General features: G+C 41.0%; 1 protein-coding gene across 1 annotated transcript in view; it reads left to right on the top strand.

The window, feature by feature from the left end:
* Positions 1 to 18,578, top strand: part of Myzap (myocardial zonula adherens protein) — a 72,314-nt gene that overhangs the window by 33,457 nt on the left and 20,279 nt on the right. The window contains exons 9-10 of the mRNA XM_090358326.1: positions 674 to 753; positions 2,212 to 2,317. Coding sequence (XP_090214452.1) covers positions 674 to 753; positions 2,212 to 2,317 — 186 coding nt within the window. The remainder of the gene's footprint in view (positions 1 to 673; positions 754 to 2,211; positions 2,318 to 18,578) is intronic.

Raw genomic sequence — 18,578 nt, 5'->3', positions numbered from 1 at the left:
TTCTGGAGTGTCTGTGTTCCTTGACTTGTAGCCCCCTCCTCCAGTGCCTTGAACCAGCAGCATAGCACCTTTAACCTCTTTCTAGTTCCAGCCTCACTCCTCCTTTTGACAAGTGCCCAAATGAACAATCTAGGAGAATCTCCCCATTTAAAAATCCCTTTTCTTGTAAGATAATAAGATAACGTATTTGCAAAATTCAGGGATTAGGAGGTGGGCATCTCCGGGCAACCATTAATCTAACCACAATACTTACACATGTTTTAGAAGTGACGTTGTGTTTACACTACCAGGCTAGGACATCATAATTCCAGAGTCTGTTTACTTGATGTTTTAGAACATAAACAAGACTTTTATAATAGTTTGGGTTACTTATTTGAAGCATTGGTTGTCATTATTTAGAGCTTATACATTTTCATAAGATATGTAAACCTAGGCTAACAGTATTTTTTTTAAAGATGTCTTGAGTGTGGTGTTCCTAGGGTATTTTCCTCGAATCTAGAAATATAGCTGCAACTACACAGGCATATCCCTGAACTTTATTTGGACTCTCAGTGAGTGAGTGAGTGATCCCTAGGGTTATTACACAGACTTGCACTTCTAAAAGCTGAACTTGCTTGACACTTTCTGTCCATCTCTGTGGTGACCTACTGATTACAATACCTATTTGTTTTAGGAACGGCATCAACTTCAACTTCAACTCTTAGAGCATGAAACAGAAATGTCAGGGGAAATCACTGAGCCTAACAAACAGAGGTAAGAGGAACCATCCTTCATCTTGGAGTGGATTTAGAGGGCAAGCATGTTCTCATTTTGTGGGATAAAGTTTCCATGTTTGTGACAGACTAAATATGTGAGAGCTTCCAGGGTGGGGCTGACAGCCACACCTTATGGCCAATGGCTGGTTGTTAGTGCAGTGGGGCACAGCAAAGACTGCTGCAAGGGCAAAAGTTCAGTCTATAAATGCCCTTTGCTGTGGACTTTGTAGAATGAGCAGACTCATCTATGGTGACTAATACCATTTGTCCTAGAAATTAATTTAAACATGTTTTTGTATCCAAACTTGGCATTGCCTTTTGGCTATAAACATGTAGAACCCTGAATGGAAAATACAAGAATAGGCCATTGAATCTTCCTGAAATCAAAAGGTAGAAACCAGGAGCTGGTACCTGTAATCATAGCTATTCAGGAGGCTAAGTAGCTAAGGATTGAGGATGGAAGCCAGCCTGGACAGAAAAATCCTAAAGACTACCTCCCTAATAAATAGCCAAAAAGCCAGGTTAGAGGTGTGGCTCAGGGGTAAGAATACCAGCCATGTGAGCAAGCTTGCAGTCCTGAATACAAACCCCAATACACATGCATTTCCTGTGAAGGAAAGTCAGGCAAGGGATGGGTTGAGTACTCTAGGCACATTGTTTAACTTCCCTGAACCTTTCTGCTTAGCTACAAAATGGGCATTCTTTTTTTTCCCCTTAAAGGAAGAAGAGTTCCATAATTGAAAGTAGTGCCTGCCTTGAAGGGTTGTTATGAGGGTACTTTGGGGTACACTCCCTGCTACACAGTCTATGTTGAAAATAATACCTATTTTTCTTCCTGTTTTATAGCTTCAGAGTTTTCCAGGTTCTAGGAATTTTCACTGGATGCTAAGGTGGTGTGTAATCACCACACCCTTCCTCCAGCATTCTGTGCTCAAAGCCTACACAACACAGAGTCATCTGTTGGCTTCTTTGGTTTCTTTGAATCAAGTATAGTTAGGGAATAATTTGCACTGTTTTCAAACAAAAGGATGGCGTGTTTTGTGGCATGGGCCACTCTTCTTTCAACCTGTTCATCTCAAATAAATGATGCATAGAACACAGGTAACTCTGGACATCCAAGGCTCTGACACTTGGTTTTAGTTATTTTCTTGTGTTCTGGTCAAGGTCCTTCCTTGATGGATGGTCTGTCTCTAATTATCCACCAAATGAGAGCCTCACATACTTTTAAGTGGCCAAAAATATTTGTCTCTGGAAAGTGCAGTAACTGTCCTTATACAGGTTAACACTTGAAAGTGAGAACTTGAAGGGCCTTATATCTTGCTAGGGTAGAGTAGCTGATCTGTAGTTCACCCCTAAGATATTCAAGATAAGAGGATGAAATCTTGGAGTCTTGTGTTTGGGGCAATATTCTTATGGCTTAGTTGGAGTACTCAGCTGCTTTTTTCTTCCCTGTTAGGTATCAGCAGCTGGAGGAGGCATCAGCCAGCCTCCGAGAGCGGATTAAACACCTAGATGACATGGTACACTGCCAGCAGAAGAAAGTCAAACAGATGGTCGAGGAGGTAAGCACTTGCACAAGGCCTCAGGTCCAGAATTACTTCCTGTGGTGAGGAAGCTTCAGCTATAGAACATATCTGCCTCTCAGCTCAGTTTCCTGTGGCTTGCAGATAGACTTGCTCCAACTATTACCACCTTGGCCTGAAGGGGCATCTCTTCATATGTCCTCTGATTCCCTCTCTATAGGAAGGCTTTCTCCATACCAAAGCATTACAGTGATGAATGCTGCTGAGCACACCACCATCAGTGGGGTCCTCCAGCTCAGGGGACAGAAAGGTGTGATGAGAGAAACTGACTTAAATTCAGGCACTACACTCTTCTTATACCTGCTTGCCTCTCCTCCTGGCCACCACTGCAGGTCTTTTGCCATTGCTGGTGTCTTTATCTGCCTTGTCTCTCTTTTCCTCCATCTCGTTACCCTCATTTATCCTTCCTGTTCCTTCTTTACCTGCTCTCCTTTCCACCATCCTTTCCCTGTTGACTATGAAATGTGGCATGAAGCCATGTATTCATTCTATTGGGAAGAGGTCACTGTTCTGCTTTTCTAGATGAAGCAAAACAGGTAAGTAGAACATTTATTTCTCTAAGAAGAAAAAAGTAAGGAATGGTTTTCATTTGTATCAGGGTAATCTGTCTCACTGTGATGAAGATCAATAGAAGAAAGTTCATACTACGATAAAGCTGATCACATATTATCAGTTTGGTATTTTTTGTCCAATAAAAAAAGATGGAAAAAGAATAATTAGTACTCATAAGATTCTAATAATTCCCTTGCGTATAATTTTCTAACTTTAAAAAAAAGAAAGCAAAAGAAGAAAAAAAGGAAATGGAAAAAGAAAGGAAAAAATAAAGGTCTTAATTTAACATAACATTTACTTGGCAATGAAAAACTGGGGGAAAATTCCCTTATAATAATTATCACTCTAAAGTAGACCTATTTTATTAGTGAATTATTAAAACTGTATAGCTAATAAGAAGCCATACACATGGCAGACAAAAGACCAAAAGAGTATCTACTCTGCTGGGTGTAGTGGCTCACACCTGTAATCTTAGCTGTGCAGGAGGCTGAGATCTGAGGATCTCAGCCCAGACACAAAAGGACCTGAGACTCATATCTCCAATTAACCCCTAGAAAACAGGAAGTGGAGCTTGACTCAAGAGTAGGGCGGTAGCCTTGAGCTGAAGAGCTCAGGGACAGTGCCCCGGCTGAGTTCAAGCCCATGACACACACCCCTTGCCAAAAAAAAAAGAGTATCTATTCTATGAATCCACCACATTTGGGGATATGATTATGGATGATGAGGTGGGGAGAGGCACATTGCTATGTTGGGTGGAGGATAAACGTCCTCTTTACGTAAGACCAAGTGTGCTCACACACAATGGCTCATGGAGGTACAAGGCCACGCCTTCATACCCCTTAATGTACCTAGACTGGAGGGCCACCTGCCACAGCGATGGGGAAGGATGCTGCTCCACACTTTGCACTAGGTAGCTAGCAGGAACACATTTTCCTAGGAAAAACATGGCTTTGTCATCTTCTAGGGTGTCTGGGAACTTTGGCTGTCAGAGCATACTTTTTCTGCTTTTGAGTCTCACGCACTTGAAGTCTTGGGTGAGGGGAGAGCTCTTATTAACCTGTACTCTTTTATCTCACTGAATGGGAATATGTTATTCTCATGTCTAGTGTTAAGTATACCATCGAATGAAACCTCACATGCACTTACTTTTGTTAATCTCTTAAGACTGATACTAAAATCAAAGACAACTCTCTCCTTCTTGTTCCATTTTCAAAGAAATTTAGAATTCTGTTTGGTAGTCTACTTTCAAAATAAGATGACTGTCTTAACTGGAAAGAACTGGGGGTACATACGCATACAGAGTCTCCTAGTACTAAAAATATTTGGTCCAGAACCCTCACCCCAAAGATACCCAAATCCTTGGATGCTCAAATCCCATATATTACATGATATAGTATTTGCTTATCACCTCTGCAATCCTCTATTAATATCTCTGAATTACTTACAGTAGCTAATAAATCTATGACCTTAATGTTTCAAGTTAAACTATACTGGTTAGAGAATGACAAGTAAAAATGTCAGTGCATGTTCAGCCCTTTGTCAAATACTTTTTCGATCTGAAGTTGACTGGAACTTGCAGGTGTGGAATCCATGGATACAGAGGGCTGAGATATGCGCGCGCGTGTGTGTGTGTGTGTGTGTGTGTGTGCGCGCACACTCGCGCGTGGAAATAGGAAGACACATAAAGACATATTTGTGCTTCATTTTCTTCCTATGAATTTTTGCATCTCCCACATAAGCTCAGCCAATAGAGGGAAATAACAGGCTCCAAGTTAGAATGATGACATCAGCTTTAGTGCCACTTAGAGGAAGTCTGGGTTTCAAAACCAATGATGGAGATGTCAGAAAAGTATATTGAATTCTGAACTGCAATGATCTGAATCAGGTAGTAAAAAATCACAGCACTGGTTCAGTATACTGTGTCTATTTCTACTGCAAAAAGATAGGTTGAAAATCTCCATTTTTTAGACATTTATGAGGTTACATTATTTAAAAATACATGGATAAATGATAGACTCGGAGCAGAAGGACCAGGTTGGAAAAAAGTTCAAAGCTTTAGTGATTTAGAGAATGGATAGGAGTTGCAGCAAGGAGATTCATGGAGAAAGGAGAGACATGAATTCATATTTTAGAAAACTATTCTGTAGAAAAGAATATATAGACATATTTTCTTCTGTATTGTGGTGCAAAGCCAAGCCAGAACCACTGGGTGGCACTTTCGAAGAGGAAAACTTTAGCTCTCCATGCAAACCGTAGAAAATAGGTCTAACATTGTTTGCATAGCCCAGAATGTACTGTAGTCTTCATCATAGGTATGCTTCTTAGGAATCTGATCTTACATGCAGATATAGTCTAAAAGGCTATGAGAAAGAAATCTGATAACCTTGGCAAATGTTCTTTAACTGTTTTTGTTTGTTTGTTTTGCCAGTCCTGGGGCTTCGCAAGGCTAGTACTTTACCACTTGAACCACAGCACCACTTCTGGTTTTTTTCTATGTATGTGGTACCAAGGAATTGAACCCCAGTCTTTGTGCATGCTAGGCAAGCACTTTACCACTAGGCCAAACTCCTGGTCCTTTAACTGTTCTTTATTTTGCCTTTTCCTATTTCTATTGGGGATTAAACTCAGAACACTGCACTTCCTAGGCAAGAGCTTTGCCACTGAGCTGCATCCCAGCCCTGGAAAATGTTCTTTATATAAAGAATTCTGTTGCTTTCTATGCTGTGCCTTGTTACTATCATCTTAATGTTAACACTCCTTTGCATGGTGTGCAAAGTCATACATAAATCACTCCAGATCAGTTGAGGCAAATCTTGAGCAGACAGCTGCATTGGTCACTGTGAAATCTTCCACTCTGACTTTTATAGTCCAGAGAGAAGGAGCACATTTGACCTAGGCTAGAAGCAACCCTTTGATGTTAATGGCAGTTCTCTTTCTCTTACATAAGGCTTGAGAACTCATCAGTGACATAAACTTCACTTCCACCATGGCTGGAGCTCCAGTCTCCATTCACTGTGGGTGCCATCTTGGTCCTAAAATCTCTAAAGGAACATATAGTTCCTTATAGTGATGAACTTCTCTTTTCAAAAGCTCAAAACATCCAGGTTAAGGTTACTGAGGCTCTTGAAACCTTAAATGTTGAATAATGTACCTTTTCCCAGCATTTAGTATTTTGTAAATACTAAAAATAACTATCAACTAAACAAAGATGATCATTTTATCATCTTCTCATTTCCCAGAATCATTTGTGACACAGAAAATGTTTCTCCTCTGAAGTATCTGAAGGAAACTGCTTTCCAGGTGTACACGACACATTATTTCTTTAGTTTTTTTCAGCAGAAATCTCTCCCTTTTTATAATGTAGATGTTTAATAAGAGATAAGATGTGAGACATTGATTTTCCCATTTGTGCTTCTCATCCAAGCTGTACATTCACGTCTCCTAGGGAGCTCTAGAAAAATGTCTGACTGTGGCACATGGGGGAAGACTGGGTACTGGGGGCGTGGAAAGGAGGACTGGGACTGTTTTTTTTAAATTCCATAGGTAATTCTACTTTGCAGCCAGGATGGACAGCAGCCTGGCTCTCCATGTGAGGCTTTGTATTTTTACATATTCAGCTAGACTCCCTTTGGAAGCACTTATGGAAAACTGATGTGAATGTAAGAGTAGGAGGTGCAAAGCCTGTGGACTGGTCAGTAGGGACAAGAGAAGGGAGAGAGCTGTCCAAAGTCTGAGACTGTCTGGTTCTATCAGGGTACCTTCCCATCACTTTCTTGTCTAAGTCTGGCTCCTGAGCAGGATTCTGTAACAGCTCACTCTTTTTTTTCTTGCCAGTCCTGGGCTTGGGCTCAGGGCTTGAGCACTGTCTTTGTTTTTTTTGTTTGTTTGTTTTGTTTTGTTTTTTTCTCAAGGCTAGAGCTCTACCACTTGAGCCACAGCACCACTTCTGGCTTTTTTTTATGTATGTGGCACCGAGGAATTGAACCCGGTCTTTGTGCATGCTAGGCAAGCACTCTACCACTAGGCCAAACTGTCAGCCCAATAGCTCACTGTTAATGCTGGTGGTAACCAACAGATCCCAGTGGTGAACAAGACCCACCTAGAGGGAAGATGAGAAGCTCTTGTGAATCAGAGAGTAAAGACCTAACGGGACAGCATCCATTCTACCTAATATCCTTGGACATTAGGAATTAAATATCAAGGACCAGCTATTCTAGGTCCTTCTGCCTCTGTCCATGCATGCATATGTCTGACCACTCCTTGGCTTAAATTACCTGGCACTTGGCTACATGACTTCTTTAGAAACAGGACAAAATGCCTGGTTGAAAAAATAGTATTCACAAGGACCATGACTCATGTGAAATTCCTAGGGCATGGTTTTAAAAGTATTTGCTCATCATCTCTTACGTCGATTTTTTTGGAGTGATGGTACCCTGACTGAGGGAAACCAACTAGATTGGATGAATAATTCTCCAGAGTTGAGGTTTTAAATTTCTAGGGATTGGGGCCGGGAGTTTGGCCTAGTGGTTAAAGTGCTTGCCTAGCATGCATGAAGACCCAGGTTCGATTCCTCAGTATCACATATAGAAAAAAGCCGGAAGTGGTGCTGAGTCTCAAGTGGTAGAGCTCTAGCCTTGAGAAAGTCCAAGGACAGTGCTCAGGCCCTGAGCTCAAGCCCAGGACTGGCAATAAATAAATAAATTAATTAATTAATTAATTAATTAATTAATTTCTAGGGATTGAACCTAGGGCATCACATTTGCTAGGCAAGCCCTCTATAGCTTGAGCCGCATCAAATCCTTTCTGCTTCAGGTTCCCCCTATCCTGCCCAAGCAGGGTCTCTCTCATGCTTTTACGCCAAGGCTGTCACCAATCTTCCTACCCCCTGAGTAGCTAGGGTTACAAGCATACTCCACCATAACCAGCTTCCAAGTTCTTGGTTCAATAGCCAGTCAGCAACACAGGGCTTCCCTTCTATTTGAGGTCTCAGAGCTATCTCCCCAGACCCTGAGTCTGCATTGTGCCCTTGCATATTGAGATCCTTGTGAAAATACAGTGAAAGGTTTCTTAGAAAATACCTATAACCACAGACTTTTGGGTCACTTGGAACTTGGCAAAGTTATTCATTTCTTTGTCTTCAAATGGAATTAGGAGGTGTATCTACCTGAGAAGTCTTTTGCTATGAGTTAAATGAGACGGTGTACATAAAACACTAAACATCATCAGTGGAACCCTGGAAGTAAACTGTGTACCTAAGCTGGGGGAAAGTGAATTTATAGATAAAAGTAACTAATGTCCAGACTAACACCTAGTGTCGCTTTTCTCTTTCGGAGTCTTGGGGACCAAAAGGCATCTTTGAGTACTTAACTGCTCCTTTCTGTGCTTTTTGCTGCTCTCTATCTTGGCCCCCAGACTCTTGAGTAGATTATTTACATACAAAGCAATTTTGTTTTTAAATTAAATTTTCTTCCTCCCAAGAATCGTCCATTTGAAATGATTCTGCCACCTGCCTTGCACATTCTGAAATGATCCTACAGTGTGTTGCCACATTTAACACACACAAGGGTGCCTTAGGTCTGTGTTTACAAGGTTCCCAGTGATTCCTACTGTTAGTAGTTAGTCACCTGGGGTAAGGGAAAGGACCCCTAACACTGAGCCCTCAACCCTAATCCACTCCATTGAACTGTCTCCAGATCATGTCGCACGAGCTCTTCTCCAAATTTAGCTTCCGGCTCTTTGGAAGATGATAAAGTGGTAGCCTGCTCTGAGTGGAAACGGTTCCCATTACAGCTCGTGGTGAGAAGAACACTTTTACACTCTCAGCGGGGAAGAAGTTGCTATTTTTTCTGTGATCAGCCAAGAAATGTAACTGGAAGAACGTGCTATATTCAGAGGGAAAAAATGGGCTCATTTGGGGGCCCTCATTTGTGAAAATCTCCCCACATTGTCACCTGAGTTTATACAGCTCCAGACTGCAGAGCAGAGAACTCAGAGATCCAGAGTCTTTTTGGAAACATGGATTCCTAGACATCAAAGAATGAACTATATTAAAAAAAAAAGACTACCAATTATAATTCTGTAAGTGCCAAGGACACCCGCTGAGCTTGAATTTGAGTGCTCTGAGAAGAAAATATTTCTTATGAACCACGCCCAAGAGTGCAGAGAAACAGCTAAGTGCCCAGGTCTTTTGATTGCATGTGTATATGAGAGGGGGAACTCCAAGTATCCTCTCTAAATGGACATTAGTAGCAATAGTTACTTTCTTAACCATCTTGTTTGTTTAGGAAAGAAGTGGCTAGTTTCTGTCACACTGACTTCACTCGAAGAAGTCTGATTTATGAAGAGGGAGATCTGTTCAGCTAAAATAAATTGAAGTGGAGTATGTGTCATACATGCTTTATTTTCATTGTCTTTCCTGACAGCCACAGGTGTTGCTGAGAATGTGTTGGTTGTTAGCCATAGCCAAAGTCTTAGTTAAGGGTGATGTTGGCCTACAGAAGCTGCTAGACTGTGCTGATGGAGTGAGATCATGCAGAAGCCCACTGTTCTGACACTGGTTTTCTATTCATCATGGTATATAGGGGCCATCTTGTCAGTATCTGCCTTTTGTCTTTCCTTGTGATGCTTCTGCCCCACTTAAACAAGAATGTGGAAGAGAAAGGAAGCCGATGAACAGTGTTCTCCATTCACGGTATACTGTCACTATGGTTGACACAGGCATCACAGGTTCTGCTGGGTTCTGCAGAAGGCTTGAGGCGAGCTGTGCATCACTCATCTAGATGTTACCCTGCCATGGCCACCTCCACTGTTTCGGGATTCCTTCCCTGCTCTGATGGATTTCTATGTCTTTGATGGGAAAGTCACTGGCATTTGTTCTAGTAGAAGAGATTCACAATTCAGTTCCAAAAAGTCAAATCATATGACTGAGGGGATTCCATGACCTGCAGACCAAATGGGTAATTGTGTTGACTCTCCTGGGATGCTGTGTTTTCTCTTGCTGGAGACTTTCTTCACTTTTCTGGGTTCCAGACAGTCTCTAGAGGCCAGAGAGGCTTATCATGTGGACCACATAGTGGAAAAGGTGCATACAGCTCCTAGGTCCAGTGCCTCCTACACACTGTGTTCTAGCACCTCTAGGCACTTAGAACAGTCTTGGACCTGCTTCTAGCCTACTTGGTCTTCTTGAATCTGGATCCCTTACTTCCTGACCCATCTCAGCCCACTCTTGATAGTAGTCTCCAGTTCACCCCCTTCTTCTGCCTAGACAGTGACTTGACTTACTGCCTGTCAACCCTGGGTTATATGTTCAAATCCTGTCCCACCACTTCATCCCATCTTCCCTAACTCTGTCCTTAACTGAAAACTTAGCTATTCCTTTGGTGAACACAGGGCCTCATGCTTGCTAGGCAGGTGCTCTAATAGTTGAGCCACACTTCTGGTCTTTTACTTTACTTTGCAGATAGGGTCTCAAGCTTTTGCCCATGTTTGACTCAGACCTCAATCCTTACATCCATGCCTCCTACTTAGCCGTGGCTCTAAATGTGCATCTTATCTCATGGTCACCCATGCTCTAAAATATCTGCTCCTCAAGAGTTTGAGGCAGAATTTACTTACTGAAAATAAAAATGTTATGGTTTCTTTCAAACTCTAGTAGTATGGTATGAGTGTTTGCTGGTTTTAAAACCTTAATACTTTGTTCAGAATGCTGAGATTTTGGAAGATACCTGAAAGAGTGCAATTGTGTCTGTCCTTTCCCCCCCACTATGTATTCTAGAATGGTTACAGGTGCATTTGAGGACAAGTCTTGATTAATGTATTCATGGTACCAACTGTCCTTTCCAAGAAGAAGTTCTTTCTTGGCAAATGTCAATGAAGTACTGAAATGGTTTCTGATTGACTTTGAATTGTCCCTTGGAGATCTGGGTGCCCAGTTCTGCTCCAAGAAATTTGTGAGGGTGTTTGGCCTCATGTTCCAAGACCCTAGTAGGTTTTAATGTGTCTCTTCTCTCAAAATCCTCACAAGAATGAACATCCTATACACCCTCCATAGATGGTATTATTTGTTCAGTTTTTTTTTTTAATGTAGGAAACAGAGGCTCGGAGCCTTAAACCGGCAGTCTCTTGTTAAATAATGGCCATTCTGGGGTCTGTGTCAAGATCTTTGACTCTAAAGGTTGTCTCTGTTCTTGTCTTCTCATTTTTGCAAGTTGGAAAAAATATTTAAACATGGTATTACAGGGAATAAGAAAAATAAACCCCATGTGCCTCTTATAGGACTAACACATGTTAACATTTTGGCATAGTTGTTTCTGACTGGTTTTTAAATAAAGAAACAGTACTGGTAAAGAAGTATTTAGTTTTATAGTTTTGTTCTTTACTTTTTGTCAGTTGTGGGACTTGAACTGTGGGCCTGGATGTTGTCCCTAAGCTCTTCAGTTCAAAGCTACTGCCCTACCCCTTGAGCCACAGAGCCACTTCCTCCTCTTCCTTCTTCTATCCTCTCTTCACTTCAGAGGCAATTCAGTCCTAGATCCTTCTGGACCTTGTTTCTGAGGTTTGACTACAGAAATACATATCTATTATGAATATATAGCTTAATTTGTTTTAAAATTGTATTCATTTTAATTTATAACAAAGTAAATGGTATAGAGTATATATTTTGAAACTTACTTTTTATCTCATCTTTTTTGTGCGGTTATTACATACAGACATAAGTTTTTCGTTTTACTGTTTAATATACTTCTGTGTATATGTGTGTATATTGGTTCTAGGGCTTGAACTCAGGGCCTGGGTGACATCCCTTAGCTTTTGTGTTCAGGGCTAGCATTCTATAACTTGAGCCATAGTTCCACTAATGGCTTTTTGGTGGCTCATTGGAGAAAAGAGTCTCATGGACTTGCCTGCCCTGGGTAGTTTATGAACCATGATCTTGAGAGTAGCTAGGATTACAGGTGTGAGTCGTCGGTGACCACTTTGCCTAATACACTTTATTGAAATATATTAAAATGGATTCTGTAGGGTCATTTAGTTATGGTCCCAAAGTTTTATTCCTCTACAAACAATGACAGGCATGTCTACATGATTCTCTACTTAGGAAGGAGGAATGGCTAGGGTGCAGAGTTGATGTAATTTCAGCTTTACCAGATTCTTCCCACCTGTTCTGTGAAGTGTCTGACAGGGCAGATATTTCCAAATGCTCGTCACCACCTGGCACTGTGCACACTATAATTTGGGCCAGTTATGAAATAACACCTCTTTGTTTTAGCTGTGATTTGTATCAGTAGGATTATTATTCATTACAAGTTGTGAGGTGGAGTGACTTCAAAAGCTCATAGGCCACGCAGGCCTCCTCTCTTATGAATTAAGTGTTCATATCCTCTGCCTGTTTTGATTTTAGATTGCTTATAATTCTTCCTGCTTTGTATAAACTCTACATATTATTGACATATTACTAAAATAATTTACATGTTACTGATATATCTATGTGTGACATCACCCAGATGGTAAGGTTTGTTTATAGTATGTCTCGTGTTGGACCAATTTTTACTTAGGTCTAGTTAACATGTGTTGTATGCCTTGTGGGTCACAGAGGTACTTTCTCTAAGACTTTTTCGGGTTTGTGTGTCACATTTCCTTCTTTCCCCTTCATCCTGTCCTGAGTCAGCTTTTCCCCATGGCAGGTATCTTCTGCAGAGCCACATGCTTCATGTGTTTCTTTTGTCTGTTTGTTTTGTATCTCTTTTCTTAAGGTAGAATGGAAGCTCTATGAGGGCAGGGACTTTGGTCTATCTTGTTTATGACTGTATACCTAATGTCTAGAATGGCCATTGGCAAATAGTAGGTACTCAATAAATACTTGTGGACAAATAAAGAATAATTTATATGGAATTAATTTCTTTTTGTCTATATGGTGTGGATAGTATTGCCTTTGTTTGGCAAAACTCTTTAGAGTTTTTTTTTCTTCTTCCCAACCACATTACTCACTGATTTGTTTCATGTCACCTCTTGCCATTGTGACAGGCTGTAGCATATTCACCTCTTTCAATACTCCTGCCTTCTTGTCTCTTTGCTGAAGCCTACAGGAAAACCAGTCCTTGGGCTTAGGAGTGAGTACGGGGAGGAGGAGGAGCCAAGTACAACTTACAGGAAACTTTTTTTCTGCTAGGACAGCCAATAACATTCACAAAGTATGTCCTGTTTCTTGTTAACATTTAAACTCATCAGAACTTGAGACAGAATGTGACAAGTGAGAAGGCCTCTTAGGAGCTTTGCCAGCTGAGAACATAGAGGCTAGACAGTATCAGTGTTCAAAGGCTCTGAGCAGATGAGATGGTTTTGCTTGTCCAGCTCCTGATTAGGCTTTGTATGATGGGTAAATTACTGACCCTCTGAAGATCCTAATTCCTTATCAATAAAATGAGAATGATCCTAAATAACCCCTCCTCCAGAGGTGCTCAAGACAACCATGCCTGATCAATTAGATGCCAAGGGTCTATAAATACAAAACAATTCCAGTGTGGGTAGAGTATGTAGTGTCTTGGTCTTGCAGGATAGGTTGGGTTTTTGTAGGCAAGAATTAGATGGAAAAAGATCATATCACATAAGAATAGAATAAATAAAAACAAAACATGGAGACTGGAAAGTATAGGGTGAATGCAGGCAGCATTCATATACTTGGACTGGATTATGGGAAGTAGTTCAAATGTGGCGGCTGGAAGATATAGGTGGGGACTCACAGGGGTGAGTAGTCTCTATTTTCCTAAAGTGAGGTCCATGGGAGGCAGTGCTGGGTAGGTAGACAGAGAGGACAGGGCTGGGAGGAGAACCTAGCAAATGTTTGTCAAGGCTCAAATTTCAGGGCCCTTGAACTTTACAAACACTTTGGGAAGTACCTTTACCGCCTAGCTTTTCTTTTCTTTTTCCAGTGTGACTGCACATTCAATGACATTGTTCTGAGCCAGTTCTCTTTCTGATCCACTGGAAACATAGCAATAAATTGTTTTCCCCACATCTCCATTCCATCTGCCTCCTCTAAAACACAAGGCTAGCTACAAGAATCAAGAGCTCCCACAGTTATTTGTAAAACAAAATCATCCCAGCCTGGCTCCTCCCGGGGATGGGGAGGGGAGGGCAGTGGCACGTGGCAGTGCTAGGTTGTTATCTCTAAGAGGAGGAAGGCAGAAAACTCTCTCAACATGAAGATAGTGTGATTGAAAACATCCGGGCGTGAGCACCTGAAAGGCTAGGATTAAGAGCTCAGTCCTACCAGCCACTAGATGGTGGTTGAGGGGGCGAAGGGAAGATGAGCATCTTGGAACCTATGGGTTCCTCAGAAAGGAGCGATAACCACTTAGGATGCTCATGAGCACCATGTGCTAATGCAGCCCTGGCCTGGTACCCAGCATGCCCTTTTCTTCCTTCCCTGCTCAGCGGCTACCCTCAGACCTGGAAGCCAGTATTCATCCTTCCCTGACATTTTTATAGCCAAGTAACAGGCACCCTGGAGAATGAGTGCAGTTCCTCTCTGAGAAGTTAGATTGTCATTAGTATAAAGATAGAAATCAAACCAAATTAGATTATTTTACAGTTTTAACGGATCCTTTTGAATAGTGTAGTTCTATTATTATATATTACTTCAAACTTAATAGGAAAAAATTGATTAAAATATGAGGCCTGCTCATATCTAGCCTGGCTGAATGCCATAAGACACATTAATTGAAAATGAATTTTCACAAACCTAATCAAGGATCATGAAGATGAAAAATGTACCTTTTCTTCCTCCCTCCGTTCCTTCATTGATTTTTCATTTTCCCCACTCAGGGCTTCATTTAGCAATTTTTCAGTTTCGTTTTTCATATCCTTAATGCCCACCCCCTCCAATGAGATAATGCACCTTCTCCCTTGTCCTTATTAAGCTGTCTTTTCTATGCTACATTAGTGCAGTGTCCAGTCGGATCTTGTCATATTTCTTAATACATTCTTTTTTTTCTTAAGAAAGAGCTAAGGTTTATTATTTTAAATCTTACATTTTTTATGGTGGGAGAATACCCTTTAAAAATAAAGTAGCTATGAATTTCTAGTGTTATGAGATTTCCAAAACAGAATTAAGAGAAGCTGCAGCAGAAAACAAAAATATTTTTCCAAAGTAGAGTACCAAGTAATTGTTCTTCTATCGTGGTATGACTAGCCTATGGGATCACGCTTGCTTCCTGTTTTGTTGAGAGGAATGGAGAGAGGTGAGAAACTAGGCTCTGTTAGAACAAAAAGAAGCCAAGGAAGAAAGATGAGGGTAAAAATAAAGTAACCATGAATTTACAGTGTAATGGGACTTCCAAAACAGAATTGAGAAGTTGGAACAGAAAATAAAAATATTTTCCCAAAGAAGAGTACAAAATAATTGTTCTCCTATCGTGGTGTGACTGGTCTATAGGATCATGCTTGCTTCCTGTTTTGTTGAGGGGAATGGAGATAGGTGGGAAACTAGATTCTGTTAGAACAAAAGGAAACCAAGGGATGAGGGTTAATATGGAAGCCTGTGTGAGTTCTAGAAGCTTCTTGCCTATCTTGTTCCATCCCTGCCCAGTCATTGTTTTGAGTCACTGAAAACAATAATACAGAATCTTGGAGCTATTTCCTTGCAAAATTCTCAAACTTTCAAATATATAACAACATGAATTTCCCCTGAGAAGGCTGTAAAAGCTTATAATAAAGTATCATGTTGCTTAATTTTGACCTGGAGACCATAACCTGGATAATCTCATGTTGTTTAAGAACACAGAAGATAGTTATACACCTTGGAGAAATGTTTCAATGGGAAAGTGAATTGCTCCTTCATAAATTCAGCTTAAAGTAGGAAGTCCTGGTAAATAAGGGTCCCCTGGAAGGAAGGAATGATGGAAAGGGTTTTTAGTGGCCACATTGGGGAGCTTTGATTTCTTCATTAATGTATGTATGAGCACAGTTTTTGACACATGGGCACACATACACGACACATCCTGTACACCTGATCTGGAATATTTGCTCCTGTGGACGTTCACTGGCTAGTCCCAAAGTTCAAATGAATGAAAACAAGACTAATTAAAATGAATGAAAATAAGGCCATTTGCGAAGAAAAGCCATCATGCTATCAACTTAAAATTTTTTCTTGGGCTGGGAATGTGGCTTAGTGGTAGAGTGCTTGCCTTGCATACATGAGGCCCTGAGTTTGAGTCCTCAGGACCACATTAACTGAGAAAGTTGCAAGTGATTCTATGGCTCATGTGGTAGAGTGCCAGCCTTGAGCAGAAGGCTCAGTGGTAGTGCCCAGGCCTTGAATTCAAGTTCCAGAATTGGCACAGGTAGGCAGGCAGGCAGACAGGCAGACAGGTAGACAGGCAGGCAGGCAGACAGACAGGCAGACAGAAAATTTTCTTTCTATTCTGAGATTTTAACAGCTTGATTAAATGTCATTTTTGTTTTTGAGGGTTTTTAGTATTTGCTTTAAAATTAAATTATTTTATTTTTCTTTTTTATGAGGGTGAGGTAGGGATAGTAATAGGGTTTGAACTTAGGTCCTTGCACTTACTAGACAGGTGCTCTTACTGCTTACTGTACCCACACCTCTATTCCTACTTTTGCTCGATAGTTTTTGTTTTGTTTTGTTGGTCATGGGGATTGATCTCTGGGCCTGGGTGCTGTCTCTGAGCTCTTCAGCTCAAGGCTACCACCCTACTACTTGAGCCAATGTGTCATTTCTGGTTTTCTAGTGGTTAATTGGAGATAAGAATGTCACATTCTTTAGTGCCCGGCTGGCTTTGAACCTAGATCCTCAGATCTCAGCCTCTGAAGTAGCTAGGATTACAGGCTTGAGCCATTGTGCTCAGCTTCTATTCACTAGTTTTTGAGCTAGGGTTTCATTACCTGTTAGGATATATGTGTAGGTACAATCTGGCTACATTAGGCTTCCTGTCCTAACATGATGGGCATGTACCACTGTGCTCAGCATCACACCGAGAAGGGATCTAAAAACTGCTTTTCTGCCCTTGCTATCCTCAAACACTGAGCTTCCCAGGTAGCTGGGATGGTTGGCATGAGGCATCAGCACCCAGTTTTAGTTTAGTTTTTCCTTTTAGCCAGCACATGTGCCTCTCCAAGTGCATAATTAAGCTGATGTACCCTTGCACACCATTACTTCAGTGAGTTTCTTATTTGATAAGACATTTTCCATTTCTGTTCTCATTTACCAGATGATGCAAGAAAGTCCAAAATACAATTTCTTAACAATCCATGTCAATTGCTATCTTGTGTTTAATGCTTATTTACTGTTGTATTTCATCATTCATTTTTCTTCATAGTCCCTAAGTTCAATATTGACATTTGTTTCCTGAATCTTGCACAGTTGGGTACTGTATATAAACCTGGTTCTATAGCTGTCATTTTCTGATATCTCCTGAGTTCTATGTATTACTAATGTGAGGGGGTAGAGAGGTGAGGAGCCCTGAAGCAGAGAAGTCTCATCATTTCCAGGGTTGTTCTGGAACCCTTCAAACAGAACCTTACTGTTTTGTTTATCATTTTGGTGAGGCTAATAGAAGATCCACAATCAGCTTACAGAAATGTGATAGTTGATAAAGTGATTTCTCCTATTCAGAGAGAAAATCAATTATCAAACATATATGTAAGAGATCTTGTGTAAAGGAAAGCTGTAAACCACATCTGTAAACCTAGCTACTAAGGAACTTCATATGAAGATCATAAAGAATACAGATCATATGAAGATCATGGTTTGAATCTGGACTGGGCAGAAAAGTCATGAGATTCTTATCTCCATTCAATCAGCCAGAAATGGAAGTGCAGCAGAGCACCACCCTTAAGCAGAAAAAGCTGATGGACAGTGTCCAAGTTCTGACCCAGTTTCCAAGTTCAAGACCCAGTACTGACACATACAGAAAGATAGGTAGGTAGGTAGGTAGGCAGGCAGACAGGCAAGAAGGAAGGAAGAAAGGAAGAGAGGAAGGAGGGAGCAAGTGAAGGAAAGACAGGAAAGAGGGAGGAGGGAAGGAGGAGAAGGAGAAAGGGAAGGAAAAGAGAAAGGAGAGGGAAGAAGGGATAGACAAATGAAAAAAAGGGCGAGCATGTAGTCATAAAATTCAATGCATATCCTACAAAATTAAGGAAAGGAGTGACAATGGGATGGATGAAGGAGAAAGATGAAAGAAATGACACTGATCAACATACATTGTATTCATAAACTGCTTTGTTGAATGGCAACTCCTTTGTACAACTACTTAGGGATAAAAAAGAAATAAAAAAGGAAAAGAGAATTCATGTTTAGAGATGCACAGTGAAATCTATAGGAAACATATGCAGATTTTCTAGGTTCGCTTTAAAAAGTTACACAAAGGAAAGAAAAGAAGAAACAGGGTGGTCCAGGAGGATGGCCTAGTGGTAGAGTGCTTGCTTCCCATGCACAAAGCCCCTTGTTCCATTCCTTGGTACTACATACACAGAAAAGGCTAGAAGTAGTTCTATGGCTCAAATGGTAGAGCACTAGCCTTGAGATTGCCCAAGAACAGTGCCGAGGCCCTGAGTTCAAGCCCCAGGATGGAGAGAGGGAGAGACAGACAGAGAGAGAGAGAGAAAGAGAAAGAGACAGAGACAGAGACAGAGACAGAGAGACAGAGACAAAGAGAGAGGGACAGAGAGAGAC

Source organism: Megascapheus bottae, chromosome 25 (assembly GCF_031878675.1).
Source record: "Megascapheus bottae isolate mThoBot1 chromosome 25, mThoBot2.hap1, whole genome shotgun sequence".
Taxonomy (NCBI): Eukaryota; Metazoa; Chordata; class Mammalia; order Rodentia; family Geomyidae; genus Megascapheus; species Megascapheus bottae.
This window is presented reverse-complemented; position numbering and strand designations above follow the sequence as displayed.